Source organism: Rhinopithecus roxellana, chromosome 1 (genome assembly GCF_007565055.1).
Source record: "Rhinopithecus roxellana isolate Shanxi Qingling chromosome 1, ASM756505v1, whole genome shotgun sequence".
NCBI lineage: Eukaryota > Metazoa > Chordata > Mammalia > Primates > Cercopithecidae > Rhinopithecus > Rhinopithecus roxellana.
The window spans coordinates 42,381,613-42,400,934 of record NC_044549.1 but is presented as its reverse complement, the minus strand read 5'-3'; the positions used below and the strand labels follow the sequence as shown (position 1 = coordinate 42,400,934).

At 38.2% G+C, this 19,322-nt stretch overlaps 1 protein-coding gene across 2 annotated transcripts in view; it reads left to right on the top strand.

Annotated features, from left to right (window-relative positions):
* The window catches only part of POLQ (DNA polymerase theta), a 141,161-nt gene that overhangs the window by 78,312 nt on the left and 43,527 nt on the right, over positions 1-19,322 (top strand). For both annotated transcript variants that reach the window (XM_030941682.1, XM_010370508.2), the window contains 3 exons: positions 37-158; positions 7,397-7,581; positions 10,342-10,453. In XM_030941682.1, coding sequence (XP_030797542.1) covers positions 37-158; positions 7,397-7,581; positions 10,342-10,453 — 419 coding nt within the window. The remainder of the gene's footprint in view (positions 1-36; positions 159-7,396; positions 7,582-10,341; positions 10,454-19,322) is intronic.

The following is a 19,322-nucleotide window of genomic DNA, read 5'->3' as shown; positions in this document are numbered from 1 at the left end:
CTTCATGTCTAACTGATGATGTTGTTTGCACCATAGAGGAAAAAATAAGAAGGGTTGCAGCCTGAACCCTGGACGCCAGGCGCAGGTGGAGGAGAGAGCTGCAGACAGAGGAATGCCATTTTCAATTAGCATGCGACATGCCTTTGTGCCTTTCCCAGGTAAGGTGGCTGATAGCTTTGAAGCTTCTCATTGCTGTGAGAATGTTTTTCAAAGCATGGATAAAGCCTGAAATATGAGTGAGACTTAGAGCCTGCATTGGTCCCTCCATCTTTCTGTCTACAGTGGAGCCTGCCTTTCTCCTTTGTTGTGCCGAGTTTATAGCAGCCATCGTCTCCATGATCTGCTCTGTGGAAAACTTTTATGGTGTGTGCTCAGCAGCAACAGTCTGCTGAAACCATGTTTTCTAATGTCATAAACTTCTTTGCAAAGTCCAGTTGATTTTGTCAGTCTTCATCCTCTTTAACTTGTTTACAGCATTTGTCACTGTTAATCAACTCCTTCAATTTCTCTTCTCCCTTGACCTGTAAGGGCACAGTTTTTCTCTCCTTCTAACTTGTTTGCTTTTATGTTTTTTTTCTCTTTTTCTGCACTACTGCTTCCTATTGCATGGGTGGCCCCTAAAGCTATTCTCATTCTGCCTGACCTCTCCTCAGTACTCTAGTCATAAACCTTTTGTTGTCAAGACATTTGGAAGTGATGATGTAACTTGCAGATCATCCCGACTGTTAGTATACTTATTTGTTCTTTAATCTTTCACCAGCTGGTAAGGTCCTAGTGAGCACAATTAACCATCTGAATTTATTTAAATTCCATCAGAAACTTTTTGCCAATGGTGAATTCAGACCTATGATGACATGCCCTGCTTGGCAATTTTTAGTTTTACTTATATCTAAACTATCAGCATACAAAATTCTATCAAAGTTATCCAAGGGAGTCCCCAGAAGGTCTGTGTGGTATATTGTAATTTCTTTTTATTTTTATTTTTTTGAGACAGAATTTTGCTCTTGTTACCTAGGCTAGAGTGCAATGGTGCAATCTCGGCTCACCACAACCTCCGCCTCCCAGGTTCAAGCGATTCTCCTGCCTCAGCCTCCCTAGTAGCTGGGATTACAAGCATGGGCCACCACACCGGACTAATTTTGTATTTTTAGTGGAGACGGGGTTTCTCCGTGTTGGTCAGGCTGGTCTTGCACTCCTGACCTCAGGTGATCCACTCGCTCTTGGCCTCCCAAAGTGCTGGGATTACAGGCGTGAGCCACCTCGCCCGGCCAAGGTGTATGGTAATTTCTTTCTTTCTTTCTTTCTTTTTTTTTGAGACAGAGTCTCACTCTTGCCCAGGCTGGAGTGCCACAGAGTTTTCTTAAAACTCATGAATCAGTTTGTTTGTTTGTTTGTTTTCCTGCAGCTTCCTCACCCCTCTCAGCCTTCATAGAAATTCTGGAGTAGGAAAATGCAATTGACATGCTGAATAGTACATCAGAGTCTCCTTGCTCTGGATTAGACTTTGGCTTAAGAGAATGTTGTGGCTGGTTTGATTTTTATTGTCCAGACCACTCAAATTTTCTCCATATTAGCAATAAGCCTGTTTTGCCTTCTTATCAGTTATGTGTGCAGTGGAGTAACACTTTTAATTTCCTTCAAGAACTTTTCCTTTCCATTTACAACTTGACTAACTGTGTGACACAAGAGGCCTAGCTTTCAATCTATCTCAGCTTTTGATATGCCTTCCTCACTAAGCTTAATCAATTCTAGCTTTTTGGTTTAACACTGAGAGATGTGACTTTCCCTTTCACTTGAACACATAGAGGCCATTGCCATTGTAGGTAGATTAATTAGCCTAATTTTAATATTGTATCTCAGGGAATAGGGAGTTCTGAGAGAGAAGGGAGAAAGTTAGGGGAACAGCCAGTCAGTGGAGTAGTTAGAACACACACAAAATTGATCAATGAAGTTCACTCTTACATGAGTGTGGTTCATGGGTTGTAATAATAGTTAATATCAAAGATCACCATAACAGATAATAATGAGAGGGTTTGAAATAATGTGGGCATTACTATTAATAAAATGTGCCAGAGTGAACACATGCTGTTGGAAAAATGGTGCTGATACACTTGCTCCACTCAGAGTTGCCAAAAACCTTTAATTTCTTAAAAAAAAAAAAAAACAAGACACTGCAATATCAGAGGCATAATAAAGTCCAATTAGCAAGGTATGCTTGATTTTATAAAACTTACATTTTGAAAAAGTAGATCACATGCCCAAGTTGTTTCAAACATACTTGAAAGCATTTCTCACAAGCCGTGGAGGCTCACAACTGTAATCCCAGCACTTTTGGAGGCCGAAGCAGGAAGATTGCTTGAGTCCAGGACTTCACGTCCAGCGTGGGCAACAGAGGGAGACCCCATCTTTACAGAAAGCCAAAAAATTAGCTAGGCATGGTGGTGCACACCTGTAGTCCCAGCTACTCAGGCAGGTTGAGGTGGGAATATCATATCACTTGAGCCCAGAAGGATGCAGCTGCAGTGAGCCATGATCATGCCACTGCACTCCAGCCTAGGCGAAAAGAGCAAGACCCTATCTTAAAAAAAAAAATTTCCAGTAACTGAATTGAGTACCAGAAACTCATTTTAAAAAAAGTTGCATCTGCATTGACAAAGCTGGTTCATCTTTTTTTTAGAAGTATTAATTTGACTTTGAAGCAGAAACATCCATTATAAAACAATGTCTATACAAGTTAAGTAAATTTACTCTTATGTTACTCATTATTACAAGTTGAGTATCCCTTATCTCAAATCCTTGGGACCGAAAGTGTTTCAGATTTTGGAATATTTGCATATACATAATGTGATATCTTGGGGATGGGATCCAAGTCATAACATGAAATTTATGTTTCATATACATCTTATAGACATAGCCTAAAGGTAATTTATACAATATTTTAAATTTTGTTCATGAAACAAAATTATAACTTTGATCTGTTACAACAGGTCAGTTGTAGAACTTTCCACTTGTGGCATCATGTCAGTGCTCAGAAAGTTTTAGATTTTGGAACAGTTTGGATTTTGAATTTTCAGATTAGGGATGCGTACCTATAGTATGTCAAATTCAAAGGACTATTACTTAAATAAAAATGCGACTCTAAATTCAACATCAGAGCATTTTAAAAAATTTTTAATATTTTCAATTTATATAACATGTTGATTGTAATTAAACTATACTGCATATTGATTTATTCTTGAAAAATGCATAAAATTATCATTATTATTATTGTTGTTGTTGTTATTGGTAGAGATGGGGGTCCTGCTATGTTACTTAGGCTGGTCTGGAACTCCTGGGCTCAAGTGATCCTCCAGCCTTGGCTTCCCAAATTCTTGGGATTACAGGTATGAGCCACTGCACCCAGCCCATTATTAATTTGTTTTATGAAAAGTTTTCATTACAAATAAATTCTCTTACCTGTCTAGCTAGATGAGAAGTACACTTTTCACTTTCTTGGAGCCTCAAATATATGCTGTGTGATATCAGTCAAAAAACATAAATCACAGTGTTCTTTTTGTCTTTGATTACTGAATACTTGGCAAATGTTCTTTTGTTTCAAGAAAATATTGAATTGGAGTACAGTAAATCTTTGTAGGACTCTTTCATGAATGAGCTTTGACAGAGTACACAAGATTGTTAAATTCATTGTTAGAAATTTTCAGCAGTTCCTTAAGCTGGTGATGACTCAGCATTTGTACACATATATAAAATAATTTTAACTGTATTGTAACACTTTTGATGGTCTGATTTAGAAAACTGAACATAAATCTTTTTTATATATATAGTAGAATGAAGAAATAGGGAAACATCATTCTCCTGTTTAAAATTCTAAAAAAATAGAGGTTTTTAATGACAAAGCTAAAGCATTGTCAATATGATGAAAACCAATTTTTTCATATCTATTTAAAATTATTCTTTGACAAATGTGAAAGATTCCAAAATATCTGTGTCGCTGGTTTGATTTTGTAAGCTAATAAAATTTGGAAGTCCACTGAGACAAAGCCTATTCAGAATATTAATTAAGCAGTTACTCGGTTATGGAACAATTTATCTAAAGCCAAAAAAGAAACACTTGCAATTTGATTGATCTACGATACTGTTAGGTTACCATTAGAATCTATGGGTAATTGGTGGTGTATTAGTCCGTTGTCATGCTGCTAATAAAGACCTAGCTGAGACTGGGTAATTTACAAAGGAAGGAGGTTTGATGGACTCACAGTTCCCCATGGCTGGGGAAGGCCTCACAATCATGATGGAAGATGAAGGAAAGGCAAAGGGACATCTTGACATCTTACATGGTGGCAGGCAAGAGCTTATAGCAGGGGAACTCCCGTTTATAAAACCATCAGATCTTGTGAGACTTACTCACTACCATGAGAACAGTATGGGAGAAACCAGCCCCATGATTCAATTATCTTCACCTTGCCTCTTGACATGTGAGTTTTGTTACAATTCAAGGTGAGATTTTGGATGGAGACAGTAGCCAAATCATATCAGGTGGGTTATCTGAAGATCTTTCGCTTTTTGTAAAATGTGATTGATTCTTGTTATTCATGGTAGTTGCATTCTACAAAGCCACAGTGAACACTAAATTAACAAATACTGAAGCATTGCTGCTAGTATGCGGACGTTATGGTTGCCACCTTGTTGAATCTTTGGATTTTGTAGTCTTCACTAATAGAATATAAAGTTTTCTTTTGTCAGACAATTTACTTTCACATCAGCTTGGTCATTTTGAGGCCTTTAAAGGTTTGCTAATAAATGCTTAGAGTAGCCTGGCTCTAGGGCTAGGTTATTCCTGTTCATAAGGTATGGCCTTTCTGGAGTCTGCTTGGTGCTAAAGTTGTTTAACAAGATTTCTTCTCGGTCTTGTTACAGCTTGATCATTTCTTAGCATTCAAGAGTATGTTGTTGAAGTAGTTGTTTAGCTGAAAGCTTTGCAGTATTTGTTCTTCCTTTAGTAATATTTATTTATTCAGTGTTTGTTCTGTGCTTGGTGCCCTGCACTTTCTCCCTGCACAACTTAATATTTGATCAAAAATCCAAGGAGATTCCTGTGCATATTTCTGGTGCTCCTTTTATGCACACCTTTTTTCTCTCCAAATTCCAGCTGTCTCAAAGCCCCAAACTCTAGACTCTGTTTCCTTAGTTCAGAGAGAGATATAGTGCTGTGTTTCAGCTGCCTTTCCCTGCTACAGATTCTGGAAAATGCCTCCATTCAGATCCCTAAGACTTTGTGTGGCTCACCTCATTTTCTACCCTTCTCAGTGATTATAGTTCTGCATGGCTTGTTGTCTAACATCTGAGAACCATTTTTTTTTCTCCTTATAATTTGTCCAATTTTATAGTCATCTGTGGTAGGAAGTCCACCAAAGTTGTGGTCATTTACAGGTTGAGTATCCCTTATGTGAAATGCTTGGAACTAGAAGTGTTTTAGATTTAGACTTTTTTAAAAAAATTTACACTGTATTTACCAATTGAACATCTCTGATTCAAAAATCCACAATCTGAAATGGCCCCAGTGAGCGTGGTGTTTGAGCATCTTGTTGGTGCTCAAAAAGTTTTGGATTTTGAAGCATATTGGATTTTGGAATTTTGGATTAGGGATGTTCAACCTCTATTTTAAATTAGTATTTATCTCTGTTTTTGAATAGGTTATTCATTAACATAGTTCAGAAATCAACATGATGTAAAAGATGTGTATTGGGAAGCTTTGCTTCCTTCCCTGTCATCTACACTATCCTTCCCAGCTCTTATAGATCACTACACGTATGAGGATTTTTATGTATTTTGACAGTATTTCTTTATGCAGATATAAGCAAATATGGGTATATAATCTTTTCTTTCCCTATTTTTACGCAAAATTAGCATTCTGTATATACTATTGTGTACCTTGCTTTTTTCATGTAATGTTTCTTTTTTTGTTGTTTTTTATGTTTTTTTTGAGACGGAGTCTCACTCTCACCATGCTGGAGTGCAGTGGCAGGATCTCAGCTCACTGTAACCTCCAACTCCCTGGTTCAAACAATTCTCCAGCCTCAGCCTCCCAAGTAGCTGGGATTACAGGCATGTGCTATCATGCCCAGCTAATTTTTGTATTTTTAGTAGAGACAGAGTTTCACCATGTTGACTAGGATGGTCTCGATCTCCTGACCTTGTGATCTGCCTGCCTTGGCCTCCTAAAGCGCTGGGATTACAGGCATGAGCCACTGTGCCCGGCCGTAATGTTTCTACACTAGAGACTTCTGCTTATCAATAAGGACATTTAAACAAAAACCAGTTTAAACTATGTGCAGGCAATCTGTGCAGCAATCTGTGGGCTTGTTTGCTGAGTCATGGAGTAAAAATCTGTTTAATTTCAATAGATATTGTTAAATTGCCAACTAATGGGGAGGAGATTACCATTTTACTTCTCAGTAACGATGTACGAGTGTTTTTCTCCTTAGCCTTGTCACAGAGTATTGTCCGACTTTTGTAATTTTTGCAATATAGGTGAAGAAAAATTGTTTCTTGCCATAGATTCTTCATTTCTCTTATAAAGTTGAGCATTCTTTAATATGTTTAAGGTTCTTTTGTTTTTAGTATGTCTGAACTTCTTATTTATAGTTTGTCTTTTCCTCCACAAGTAACAACTCTTCTTATGAAATGGCAATGAGTCCTTTGTGATATCAGTTGCAAATATTTTTCTAGTTTTTCTTTGACCCTGCTTTAATTTTTTAACTTTGTTTTTGTTTTGTCATGCATATCTAATCCGCCCATTTCTAATCTATAGCTAAATTATTTTAATCCTTTTAATAACTTGCTCACCTGTTGACCACTTGATTTTTTTCACTGAATGACTTTGTTATTGTCAAATCAGGGCACACATTTCTCTCCAGCCCACTTAACATTTGCACACATTGGACACCAGTTTTTTCATTAATTAATTCATTCAACAATCAGTTTGTTAAGGGCCTATTATCTACCAGCAACTGTGCAAGGTTTTCTGTAGAATGAAAAGGAAAATTAAGCTTCCTATTCATAAGTACTCAGAGCAAAATAAGAGAGGCATGAAAGCACCATTTTGGATTATTTGTCAGGTGCTGTAGGAACACTGAGGAACACACTCCACAGTGGGCAGATGTCCGGGTGGCTTTACCCAAATTATATGTACTTGAAAGCTACATGGAAAAAAATGACCTAAGATACAGAGCTGAATTCCATCATATTAAGAGGAAGGTTTTAACTTTTGGCATGTGATTTCAAAGTTCTAAGTTAGAACTAAATTTTTGTCATCCTGCTCAATTATATGATATAGAACTTGGAATCTGTGATACGGAACTTGGTACTAGCTTTTCTGAAATCACTTCTACTTCAGGTGGTTTAATACTGGCTGCTGACTACTCCCAGCTTGAACTGAGGATCTTGGCTCATTTATCCCATGATCGTCGTCTCATTCAAGCATTAAACACTGGAGCTGATGTTTTCAGGAGCATTGCAGCAGAATGGAAGATGATTGAGCCAGAGTCTGTTGGGGATGATCTGAGGCAGCAGGCAAAACAGGTGATTTTAGTGAACATGCTTAATATAAATGAGAAGAATTTAGTGACTCAAAAAATTTTAAAAATGGTCTCAATTATTTGCAACTGAGAAACAGTTTCTCCAACTTTGGATCTTTCAAAGCACATTTCATCTGAGCTTATCTCATGGTATTCATTATATTTTCTTTTGTGGTGGCAGTAGAAAGAACCAGAAAGACTGAGATCTGAGGCTACTTCGTGTCAGGAAAACCATATGCATTTAAAGCCATTATATGGCTAGTCACAGTGTCTGGTACTCAGTAGATGTCATTGTGGCAGTGGTGGTAAGAGTGTGTGTGTTAGTGTGCACCTGCATGTGTGCTCATGTGTATACTTAAAAAACATGTTTCTAAGCCGTGTGCAGTGGCTCACACCTGTAATCCCAGCACTTTGGGAGGCCGAGGCAGGCAGATCACGAGGTCAGGAGATCGAGAACATTCTGGCTAACACAGTGAAACCCCGTCTCTACTAAAAATACAAAAACTTAGCTAGGCTTGGTGGCCGGTGCCTATAGTCCCAGCTACTTGGGGGGCTGAGGCAGGAGAATGGCCTGAACCTAGAGCTTGCAGGGAGCTGAGATAGCACCACTGCACTCCAGCCTGGGTGACAGAGCGAGACTCCATCTCAAAAAAAAAAAAAAAAATCTTTCTAGTCTGTAAGTGTTCTGAGGTAAAGTTCCATATTTTCGTGTTTATGTTTTTTTATAGCATCAAGCCATAGTGCTTTGTATAGAAGGTGGTCTCTAAATGTTTGTTGAAAAATATTGCTGACCTGTAGATTATAGTTAGTACCTGATAGCTTTTTAGCTCTTGAAGTTATTGGTTAGTTAATCCACCTATTAGGCAAAGAGTAAGTCAAAGGCCACGTTTATGCCATTCCTTGGCCTGGGTTAACACAGATACTTTCTTACCACATGACTCGTGGGAAATCGGATGCCATTTGCAAGACAGTAGGATTGCTAGCTGACGTAAATGCACATCACTGTACTCTGAGATCCTGCTGTTTTTGTGTTTTTGTTTCACATTTACAATTCTAGTTCCTCAGAGCTGTAGGGTTTGTTTAGTTATTTATTTATTTATTTATTTATTTATTTATTTATTTATTTATTTTTTATGGAGAGGTGGGATCTCAATTTGTTGCCCAGGCTGGTCTTGAACTTGTGGCTTCAAGTGTTCCTCCCACCTTGGCCTCCCAAAGTGCTGGGATCGCAGGCATGAGCCACGGCACCCAGCCTCACAGCTGTACTTCTTGACTGGCTCATCAAGCATGGAACACTTTCTCCAACCACCTGTTTAGCACCAACACTTTCTCCACTATTTAAAAAGCCAGCTCTGTCCTCTCTGTCTGTTTAATCCCCAGAGGGGTCCTGCATTTAGCAAGAATCAAACCCTAGGTAAAATAGATAATATTCCCATATTTTAGTCTCATAACCCATGAGATAGCTATTATTATTACTATCACCATTTTATAGAGGAGGAAACTGAAGCACAGAAAGTAATTTGCCTAAGGTCATGTAGCTATAACTGGTAGAGCCAGAATAAATTCAGAATGCCAGAACTTGGGCACCCTGACTTCCTATCCAACACACTTCCCCGCCGGAGGCAGCTGCTTCTATTTAATAGATTCTCACATGATTTAAGAGTGTTGATGCTATACAAGTTTTTGTTTGTATCACCATGCACCGAACCACCTAATCCCTGAGCCTTGCTGAGATCTCAGACAGCACTAAGTAACATGAGTTAAAAAAACAACAGTAGTAACAACAAAACAAAACGTGAAAAAGAAAAAAAGGAAAGGAAAAAAGCCCTCTCTCAATATATTAAAAAACGTGGGGATGGGGGTAGACTTTAGCTAGCTTATCATGTTGAAAGTTTTTTTCAGAATTCTGATAATCATGCAAGTTATCTTTTTGGATTTTATTTAATGATATGTATACAGAGCTTGCTTTATGTCAGTTTCCTAAACAGTTATAAGTAAAACCTAACAGTCCTTTAAACCTAACAATCCCATGATATAGATATTACTGTCTTCATTTTATAGATGAAGAAATTAAGGTACAAATTGGTTAAGTGACTTGTGCAAGATTATACATTTTGTGAATGATAGAGCTAGGTTTTGAACCCCGGCAGTCCTTATGATTAAATCAGACTTTCTTTAATGGCCTATTTAGATCATTTCCCTTCACTATTCCCAAAATTTTCTTAGGTGTTTTTGTTTGTATTTAAGTGAAACGAATTCTGCAGTTGTAACATTTTAAGTGGCTGCGAGGTGAAGAGGATATTTTTTACCAGTTACGTCTTCGTCATAAAGTCACGAAGCCTACTCTTTCTACTCTTCAAGTCATCTTCAAGGGCAAGAAGAGGGATGTTTGTAATGCTTCTATTCCCTGACTCCTAAGCACTTGAAGTGGAAGTTAATGAAGTTCTGTGAGGAGTAAAAAGTTGCTATAAAGACAGCTGGATAAATGACAAATAGTCAAAAATAAATTTTTCCTTAGATCACACATACCTATTCATTGATACTCCCTCCTGCCCTCTTCTCTATCTCTCAAAAAGTAGTGCTGAAAGGCAGAAAAGATGTTTGCTGGATATCAGCCTCTGTGGATCTAACCCACCAAAAGCAATCTAATCATTTTTTGACTCACTGTGAAATAAAAAGTTTGCCGAAATTCCAATCCTAATGAACCCTTTTATTTGCATTTTATGTACTTATAACCTTTATTTGTTGGATGACTCCCTTTCAGATTTGCTATGGGATCATTTATGGAATGGGAGCTAAATCTTTGGGAGAGCAGATGGGCATTAAAGAAAATGATGCTGCTTGCTATATTGACTCCTTCAAATCCAGATACACAGGTAATTTATCTTCTAGATAGTATTCTTTCCAACCATCTTACCATATTAAATTTTAAAAAATTTGTATAGTGGAAGTTTTCTTTTGAAATATCTATTAGTCAGACATTTTCATCAGGCATTGTTAAGGGTAAAAAATATTAACCTTATAATCACTTACTAAGAATGTGATAATCTTATTTCATATTTTTCATTAAAGTAGGGACAGAATAGTAAAATGCAGTTGATGTAAATACTGTGTCATTGTGAACAACCCATAAAATCTAGGAGTTGACTGGTGCTTTGGTTTAGATAGCCGTAGTTCGAAACAGTTAACTATTAAGTATGTATACTAGGAACTCTGATAATTGCTAATTAAATATATGGGGAATTCTGAGAACAATTGCTGTTATGGAGCAGTTTAAGTATTGTCTTAAATGATCTTTTTTGCCTGTTTGTTGTGGTATAATTTACATATAATAATAAGATTCACCCTGAAAAAGGTATATAGTTCTGGGAATTTTGCCAAATGCATTTGGTCATAAAATTTACACCACAACCAAGATATAGAACCATTACTCTATCATCCCAAAAACTTCTTTTATGCTCTTTTTAAATCAACCTTGTCCTTTACCCCCGTTGGTACTGAAGCAAACAATGCAATATGGGCATGGTGGTCACATCTATAATCCCAGCACTTTGGGAGGCCGAGGTGGGCAGATCACGAGGTCAAGAGATCGAGACCATCCTGGCCAACATGGTGAACTAAAAATACAAGAATTACCTGGGCATGGTGGCATGCACCTGTAAATCCCAGCTACTTGGGAGGCTGAGGCAGGAGAATCACTTAAACCTGGGAGGCAGAGGTTGCAGTGAGCTGAGATCGCACCATTGCACTCCAGTCTGGGAGTCAAGAATGAAACTCCATCTCGAAAAATAAAATAAAATAAAAAATGAAAAGAATCAAGGGGAAATTCTGGAGTAGGAAAATGCAATTGGTATATTGAAGAGTATCAGAGTCTCTTAATAGCCGAATTATTCAAGCAAAAGAATTACTGAGTTTGAAGACAGGCTATTTGGAAATTCACAGAGGAGACAAAAAATATAAAAAAGGATGAAGCACACCTGCAACATCAGAAAATAGCCTCAAAAGGGAAAATCTAAGAGTGATTGGCCTTGAAGAGGAGGTAGAGAAAGAGATAGGAGTAGACAGTGTATTCAAAGGGATAATAAAGAACTTTCCAAACCTAGGGAAAGATATCAATATTCAAGTAAAAGAAAGTTGTAGAACAGATTTAACCCAAAGAAGACTGCCTCAAGACATTTAATAATCAAACTCCCAAAGGTCAAGGATAAAGAAAGGATCCTGAAAACAGCAAGAGAAAATAATCAAATAATATACAATGGAGCTTCAATATGTCTGGCAGGAGACTTTTTAGTGGAAACCTTACAGGTCAGGAGAGAGTGGCATGACATATTTGAAGTGCCAAAGGAAAAACAGCTTTTACCCTGGAATGATATATCTGGCAAAAATATTAATATCCTTCAAACATGAAAGAGAAATAAAGACTTTCTCAGACAAATGAAAACTGAGGGATTTTATCAACACCAGAGTTGTCCTACAAGAAATGCCAAAAAGAGTTCTACAATTAGAAAGAAAAGGATGTTAATGAGCAATAAGAAATCATCTGAAGGTACAGAACTCACTGGTAATAGTAAGTATGCAGAGAAACACAGACTATTATAACATTGTAATTGTGATATATAAACTACTATTATCTTAAATAGAAAGACAAAAATATTAATAAAAAATAACTGTAAAAGCCTTTCAAGACATTGGCAGTATAATAAGATATAAATAGAAACAACAAAAAGTTAAAAAGTGGGCTGGGCATGGTGGGCCACACCTGTAATCCCAGCACTTTGGGAGGCAGAGGCAGGCAGATCACCCGAGGTCAGGAGTTCAAGACCAGCCTGGCCAACATGGTGAAACCCCATCTGTACAAAAAATGCAAAAATTAGCTGGACATGATGGTGGGTGCCTGTAATCCTAGCTACTTGGGAGACTGAGGCAGAAGAATCGCTTGAACCTGGGAGGCGGAGGTTGCAATGAGCCGAGATTACGCCATTGCACTCCAACCTGGGAGACAGGGTGAGACTGTTTCTCAAAGAAAAAAAAAAGGCTTATAAGACATTATTTGCAAGTCTCATGGTAACCTCAAATTAAAAAAACATACAACAGATACACAAAAACTAAAAAGCAAGAAATTAAATCATACCACCAGAAAAAATCACCTTTATTAAAAGGAAGACAGGAATGAAGGAAAAAAAGAGGAAAAAAAAACACACAGAACAACCAGAAAACAATAAAATGGTGTTGTCCTTAACTGTCAATAATAACATTGCATGTAAATGGACTAAACTTTCCAATAAAAAGACACAGAGTGGCTGGATAGATTTTTCAAAAAAAAGAAAAACAAGACCCAATGATCTGTTGCCTACAAGAAACACCCTTCACCTCTAAAGATACAGGTTGAAAATAAAGGGACGGAAAGGAGATTCCATGCCAATGGAAACCAAAAAAGATTAAGAGTAGCTATACTTGTATCAGACAAAATAGATTTCAAGACAAAAACTATGAAAAGAGAAAAAGAAGGTCACTATATAATGTAAAAGGAGTCAATTAAGCAAGAATATAAGAATTGTAATATGCACCCAATATTGGAGCACCTGGACATATAAAGCAAATATCATTAGAACTAAAGAGAGAGAGAGAAAGATCCCAATAATAATAACTGGAGACTTCAACACTCCTCTTTGAACAGTGGGCAGATATTCCAGACAGAAAATCAACAAAAATTATATTAAATCTGCACTATAGAGACCAAATGGACCTAATAGATATTTATAGAACATTTCATTTAACGGCCACAGAATACACATTTTTCTCTTCAGCACATGGATTATTCTCTAGGATAGACTATATATTAGATCACAAAACAAGTTTTAAAATATTCAAAAAACTAATATCAAGTATCTACTCTGACCACAATTGAATAAAACTAGAAATCACTAACAAGGAATTTTGGAAACTATACAAGCATGGAAATTAAACAATATGCTCTTGAGTTACCAGTGAGTCAATTAAAAAATTAAGAAGGAAATTTTAAAATTTCTTGAAACAAATGATAATGGAAATACAACATACCAATACCTATAGGATACAGCAAAAGCAGTGCTAAGAAGGAAGTTTATAGCTATAAGTGCCTACATTAAAAAAAAAGAAGAAGAAAAGCTTCAAATAAATAACCTAAAATGCATCTTAAAGAACTAGAAAAGTAAGAGCAAGGCAAATCCAAAATTAGTAGAGGAAAAGAAATAATAAAGATCAGAGCAGAAATAAAGAATGAAATTGAAACAAAGAATACAAAAGAACAACAAAACGAAAAGTTGGTTATTTTTTGTTTGTTTTTCTTTTTTGTTTGTTTTGTTTTGTTTTGTTTTTGAGATGGAATCTTGCTCTGTCATCCAGGCTGGTGGGCAGTGGCATGATCTTGGCTCACTGCAACATCCACCTCCTGGGTTCAAGCAATTTTCCTGTCTCAGCCTCCCAAGTAGCTGGGATTACAGGTGTGCACCACTATGCCTGTCTAGTTTTTTATTTTTAGTAGAGACAGCGTTTTGCCACATTGGCCAGGCAGGTCACAAACTCCAGACCTCAAATGATCTGCCCATCTTGGCCTCCCAAAGTGCTGGGATTACAGGTGTGAGCCACTGCACCTGGCCTGAAAATAAGTTAGTTCTTTGAAAAGATAAAATTGACACACCTTTAGCCAGACTAAGAAAAAGGAGAAGAACCGAATAAAATCAGAAATGAAAAAGGAGACAGCACAATGAATACTCCAGAAATTCAAAGGATCATTAGTGGCTAAGATGAGCAGCTATATGCCAGTAATTTGGAAAATCTAGAAGAAATGGGTAAATTCCTAGACACATACAGCCTACCAAGATTGGACCATTAAGAAATCTAAAACCTGAACAGTCTAAGAACAAATAATGAGATTGAAGCCATAATAAAAAGTCTTCCACAAAGAAAAGCCTGGGGCTCAATGGCTTCCCTACTGAATTCTACCAAAAATTTAAATAACTAATACCAATGGCTTCCCTACTGAATTCTACCAAAAATTTAAATAACTAATACCAATCCTACTGAAACTGTTCTGGAAAATAGAGGAGGAGAGAACACTTCCAAACTCATTCTATGAGACCAGTATTACCCTAATAACAACCAGACAAAGACACATCAGAACAAACAAAACCTACCTACTGGCCAATATTTCTGATGAAAATTGATGCAAACATCCTCAACAAAATAGTAGCAAATGGGATTCAACAATATATTAGAAAGATCATTCATCAGACCAAGTGGGATTTATCCCTGGGATGCAAGGATGGTTCAACATATGCAAGTCTATCATTGTGATACATCATATCAACAGAATGAAGGATAAAAACAATATCATTTCAATTGATGCCAAAAAGGCATTTGATAAAATTCAACATTCCTTCATCATGAAAACCCTCAAAAAACTGGGTATACAAGAAACATACCTCTACATAATAAAAACCATGTATGACAGACCCACAGCTAGTGTCACACTGAATGGGGAAAAAGTGAAAGCCTTTTCTCTAAGACCTGGAACACGACAAGGATGCCCGCTTTTGCTTTCATCACTGTTATTTCAAATCACATTACCTGACTTCAAATTATACTACAGACATATAGTAACCAAAATGACATGGTACTGGTATAAAACAGACACAAAGACCAATGGAACAGAATAGACAACCCAGAAAGAAACCCACACATCTACAGTGAACTCATTTTCAATGAAGGTATCAAGAACGTACACTGGGGAAAGACAGTCTCTTCAATAAATGGTGTTGGGACAACTGGATATGCAGAAGAATGAAACTGGACCCCTATCTCTCCCCTATCACTGTTATTCAACATAGTACTAGAAGTCCTAGCTCGAGCAATCAGATAAGAGAAAGAAATAAAGGACATCCACATCAGAAAGGAAGAGGTCAAATTCTCGTTGTTTGTAGAAGATACGATCTTATATTTGGAAAAACCTAAAGACTCCATCAAAAAACTGTTAGAACTGATAAATTCTTTAGTAAAGTTGCAGGATACAAGATCAACATACAAACATCAGTAGCATTTCTATATGCCAGGAGCAAACAATCTGAAAAAGAAATCAGGAAAGTAATCTCATTTATAATAGCTACAAATAAAATTAAACCCTTAGGAATTAGCCAAAGAAGTGAAAGATCTATGTAAGAAAAACTATAAAACACTGATGCTAGAAATTGAAGAGGACACAAAAATATGAAAAAATATTCCATGTTCATGGATTGGAAGAATCAATATTGTTAAAATGTTCATACTCCCCAAATCAATCAACAGATTTAATACATTCCCTATCAAAATACCAATGACATTCTTCACTCGTCACAGAAATAGAAAAAAAAAAATGTACTACAATTTATATGGAACCACGAAAGACCTAGAATAGCCAAAGCTATCCTGTGTAAAAAGAACAAAACTGGAGAAATCACATTACCTGACTTCAAATTATACTACAGACATACAGTAACCAAAACGATATGGTACTGGGATAAGTACTGGTATAAAACAGACACAAAGACCAATGGAACAAAATAGAGAACCCAGAAAGAAACCCACACATCTACAGTGAACTCATTTTCAATAAAGGTACCAAGAACATACATTGGGGAAAAGACAGTCTCTTCAATAAATGGTGTTGGGACAACTGGATATGCAGAAGAATGAAACTGGACCCCTATCTCTCACTATATACAAAAAATCAAAATGGGGGGGCGGAGCAAAATGGCCAAATAGGAACAGCTCCAGTCTCCAACTCCCAGCGCGAGCAACACAGAAGACTGGTGATTTCTGCATTTTCAACTGAGGTACTGGGGTCATCTCCCTAGGGAGTGCAGGACAATCGGTGCTGGTCAGCTGCTGCAGCCTGACCAGTAAGAGCTGAAGCAGGGCTAGGCATCGCCTCACGTGGAAGCGCAAGGGGGAAGGGAATCCCTTTTCCTAGCCAGGGGAACTGAGACACACAACACCTGGAAAATCGGGTAACTCCCACCCCAATACTGCGCTTTAAGCAAACAGGCACACCAGGAGAATATATCCCACACCTGGCTGGGAGGGTCCCATGCCCACGGAGCCTCCCTCATTGCTAACACAGCAGTCTGCCGCGATCTATCCGAAAGGCAGCAGCGAGGCTGGGGGAGGGGCGCCCGCCATTGCTGAGGCTTAAGTAGGTAAACAAAGCCGCTGGGAAGCTCGAACTGGGTGGAGCTCACAGCAGCTCAAGGAAGCCTGCCTGTCTCTGTAGACTCCACCTCTGGGGACAGCGCACAGCTGAAGACCAACAGGGGAAGCAGTGGGGGGCCTGTGCAGATGCGAACGACTCTGTCTGACAGCTTTGGGGAGAGCTGTGGATCTCCCAACGCAGAGGTTGAGATCTGAGAACGGACAGACTGCCTGCTCAGGTGGGTCCCTGACCCCTGAGTAGCCTAGCTGGGAGACATCCCCCACTAGGGGCAGTCTGACACCCCACACCTCACAGGGTGGAGTACACCCCTGAGAGGAAGCTTCCAAAGGAAGAATCAGACAGGTACACTCGCTGTTCAGCAATATTCTATCTTCGGCAACCTCTGCTGCTGATACCCAGGCAAACAGGGTTGGGAGTGGACCTCAAGCAATCTCCAACAGACCTATAGCTGAGGGTCCTGACTGTGAGAAGGAAAACTATCAAACAGGAAGGACACCTATACCAAAACCCCATCAGTACGTCACCATCATCAAAGACCAGAGACAGATAAAACCACAAAGATGGGGAAAATGCAGGGCAGAAAAGCTGGAAATTCAAAAAATAAGAGCACATCTCCCTCTGCAAAGGAGCGCAGCCCATCGCCAGCAACAGATCAAAGCTGGTCAGAGAATGACTTTGACGAGATGAGAGAAGAAGGCTTCAGTCCATCAAACTTCTCAGAGCTAAAGGAGGAATTACGTACCCAGCATAAAGAAACTAAAAATCTTGAAAAAAGAGTGGAAGAATTGACAGCTAGAATAATTAATGCAGAGAAGGTCATAAACAAAATGACAGAGAAGAAAACCATGACACGAGAAATACGTGACAAATGCACAAGCTTCAGTAACCAACTCGATCAACTGGAAGAAAGAATATCAGCGATTGAGGATCAAATGAATGAAATGAAGCGAGAAGAGAAACCAAAAGAAAAAAGAAGAAAAAGAAATGAACAAAACCTGCAAGAAGTATGGGATTATGTAAAAAGACCAAATCTACGTCTGATTGTGGTGCCTGAAAGTGAGGGGGAAAATGGAACCAAGTTGGAAAACACTCTTCAGGATATCATCCAGGAGAACTTCCCCAACCTAGTAGGGCAGGCCAACATTCAAATTCAGGAAATACAGAAAACGCCACAAAGATACTCCTCCAGAAGAGCAACTCCAAGACACATAATTGCCAGATTCACCAGAGTTGAAATGAAGGAAAAAATCTTAAGGGCAGCCAGAGAGAAAGGTCAGGTTACCCACAAAGGGAAGCCCATCAGACTAACAGCAGATCTCTCGGCAGAAACTCTCCAAGCCAGAAGAGAGTGGGGGCCAATATTCAACGTTCTTAAAGAAAAGAATTTTAAACCCAGAATTTCATATCCAGCCAAACTAAGTTTCATAAGTGAAGGAGAAATAAAATCCTTTACAGATAAGCAAATGCTTAGAGATTTTGTCACCACCAGGCCTGCCTTACAAGAGACCCTGAAGGAAGCCCTAAACATGGAAAGGAACAACCGGTACCAGCCATTGCAAAAATATGCCAAAATGTAAAGACCATCGAGGCTAGGAAGAAACTGCATCAACTAACGAGCAAAATAACCAGTTAATATCATAATGACAGGATCAAGTTCACACATAACAATATTAACCTTAAATGTAAATGGACTAAATGCTCCAATTAAAAGACACAGACTGGCAAACTGGATAAAGAGTCAAGACCCATCAGTCTGCTGTATTCAGGAGACCCATCTCACATGCAGAGACATACATAGGCTCAAAATAAAGGGATGGAGGAAGATCTACCAAGCAAATGGAGAACAAAAAAAAGCAGGGGTTGCAATCCTAGTCTCTGATAAAACAGACTTTAAACCATCAAAGATCAAAAGAGACAAAGAAGGCCATTACATAATGGTAAAGGGATCAATTCAACAGGAAGAGCTAACTATCCTAAATATATATGCACCCAATACAGGAGCACCCAGATTCATAAAGCAAGTCCTTAGAGACTTACAAAGAGACTTAGACTCCCATACAATAATAATGGGAGACTTCAACACCCTACTGTCAACATTAGACAGATCAACGAGACAGAAAGTTAACAAGGATATCCAGGAATTGAACTCATCTCTGCACCAAGCGGACCTAATAGACATCTATAGAACTCTCCACCCTAAATCAACAGAATATACATTCTTCTCAGCACCACATCGCACTTATTCCAAAATTGACCACATAATTGGAAGGAAAGCACTCCTCAGCAAATGTAAAAGAACAGAAATTATAACAAACTGTCTCTCAGACCACAGTGCAATCAAACTAGAACTCAGGACTAAGAAATGCAATCAAAACCACTCAACTACATGGAAACTGAACAACCTGCCCCTGAATGACTACTGGGTACATAACGAAATGAAGGCAGAAATAAAGATGTTCTTTGAAACCAATGAGAACAAAGATACAACATACCAGAATCTCTGGGACACATTTAAAGCA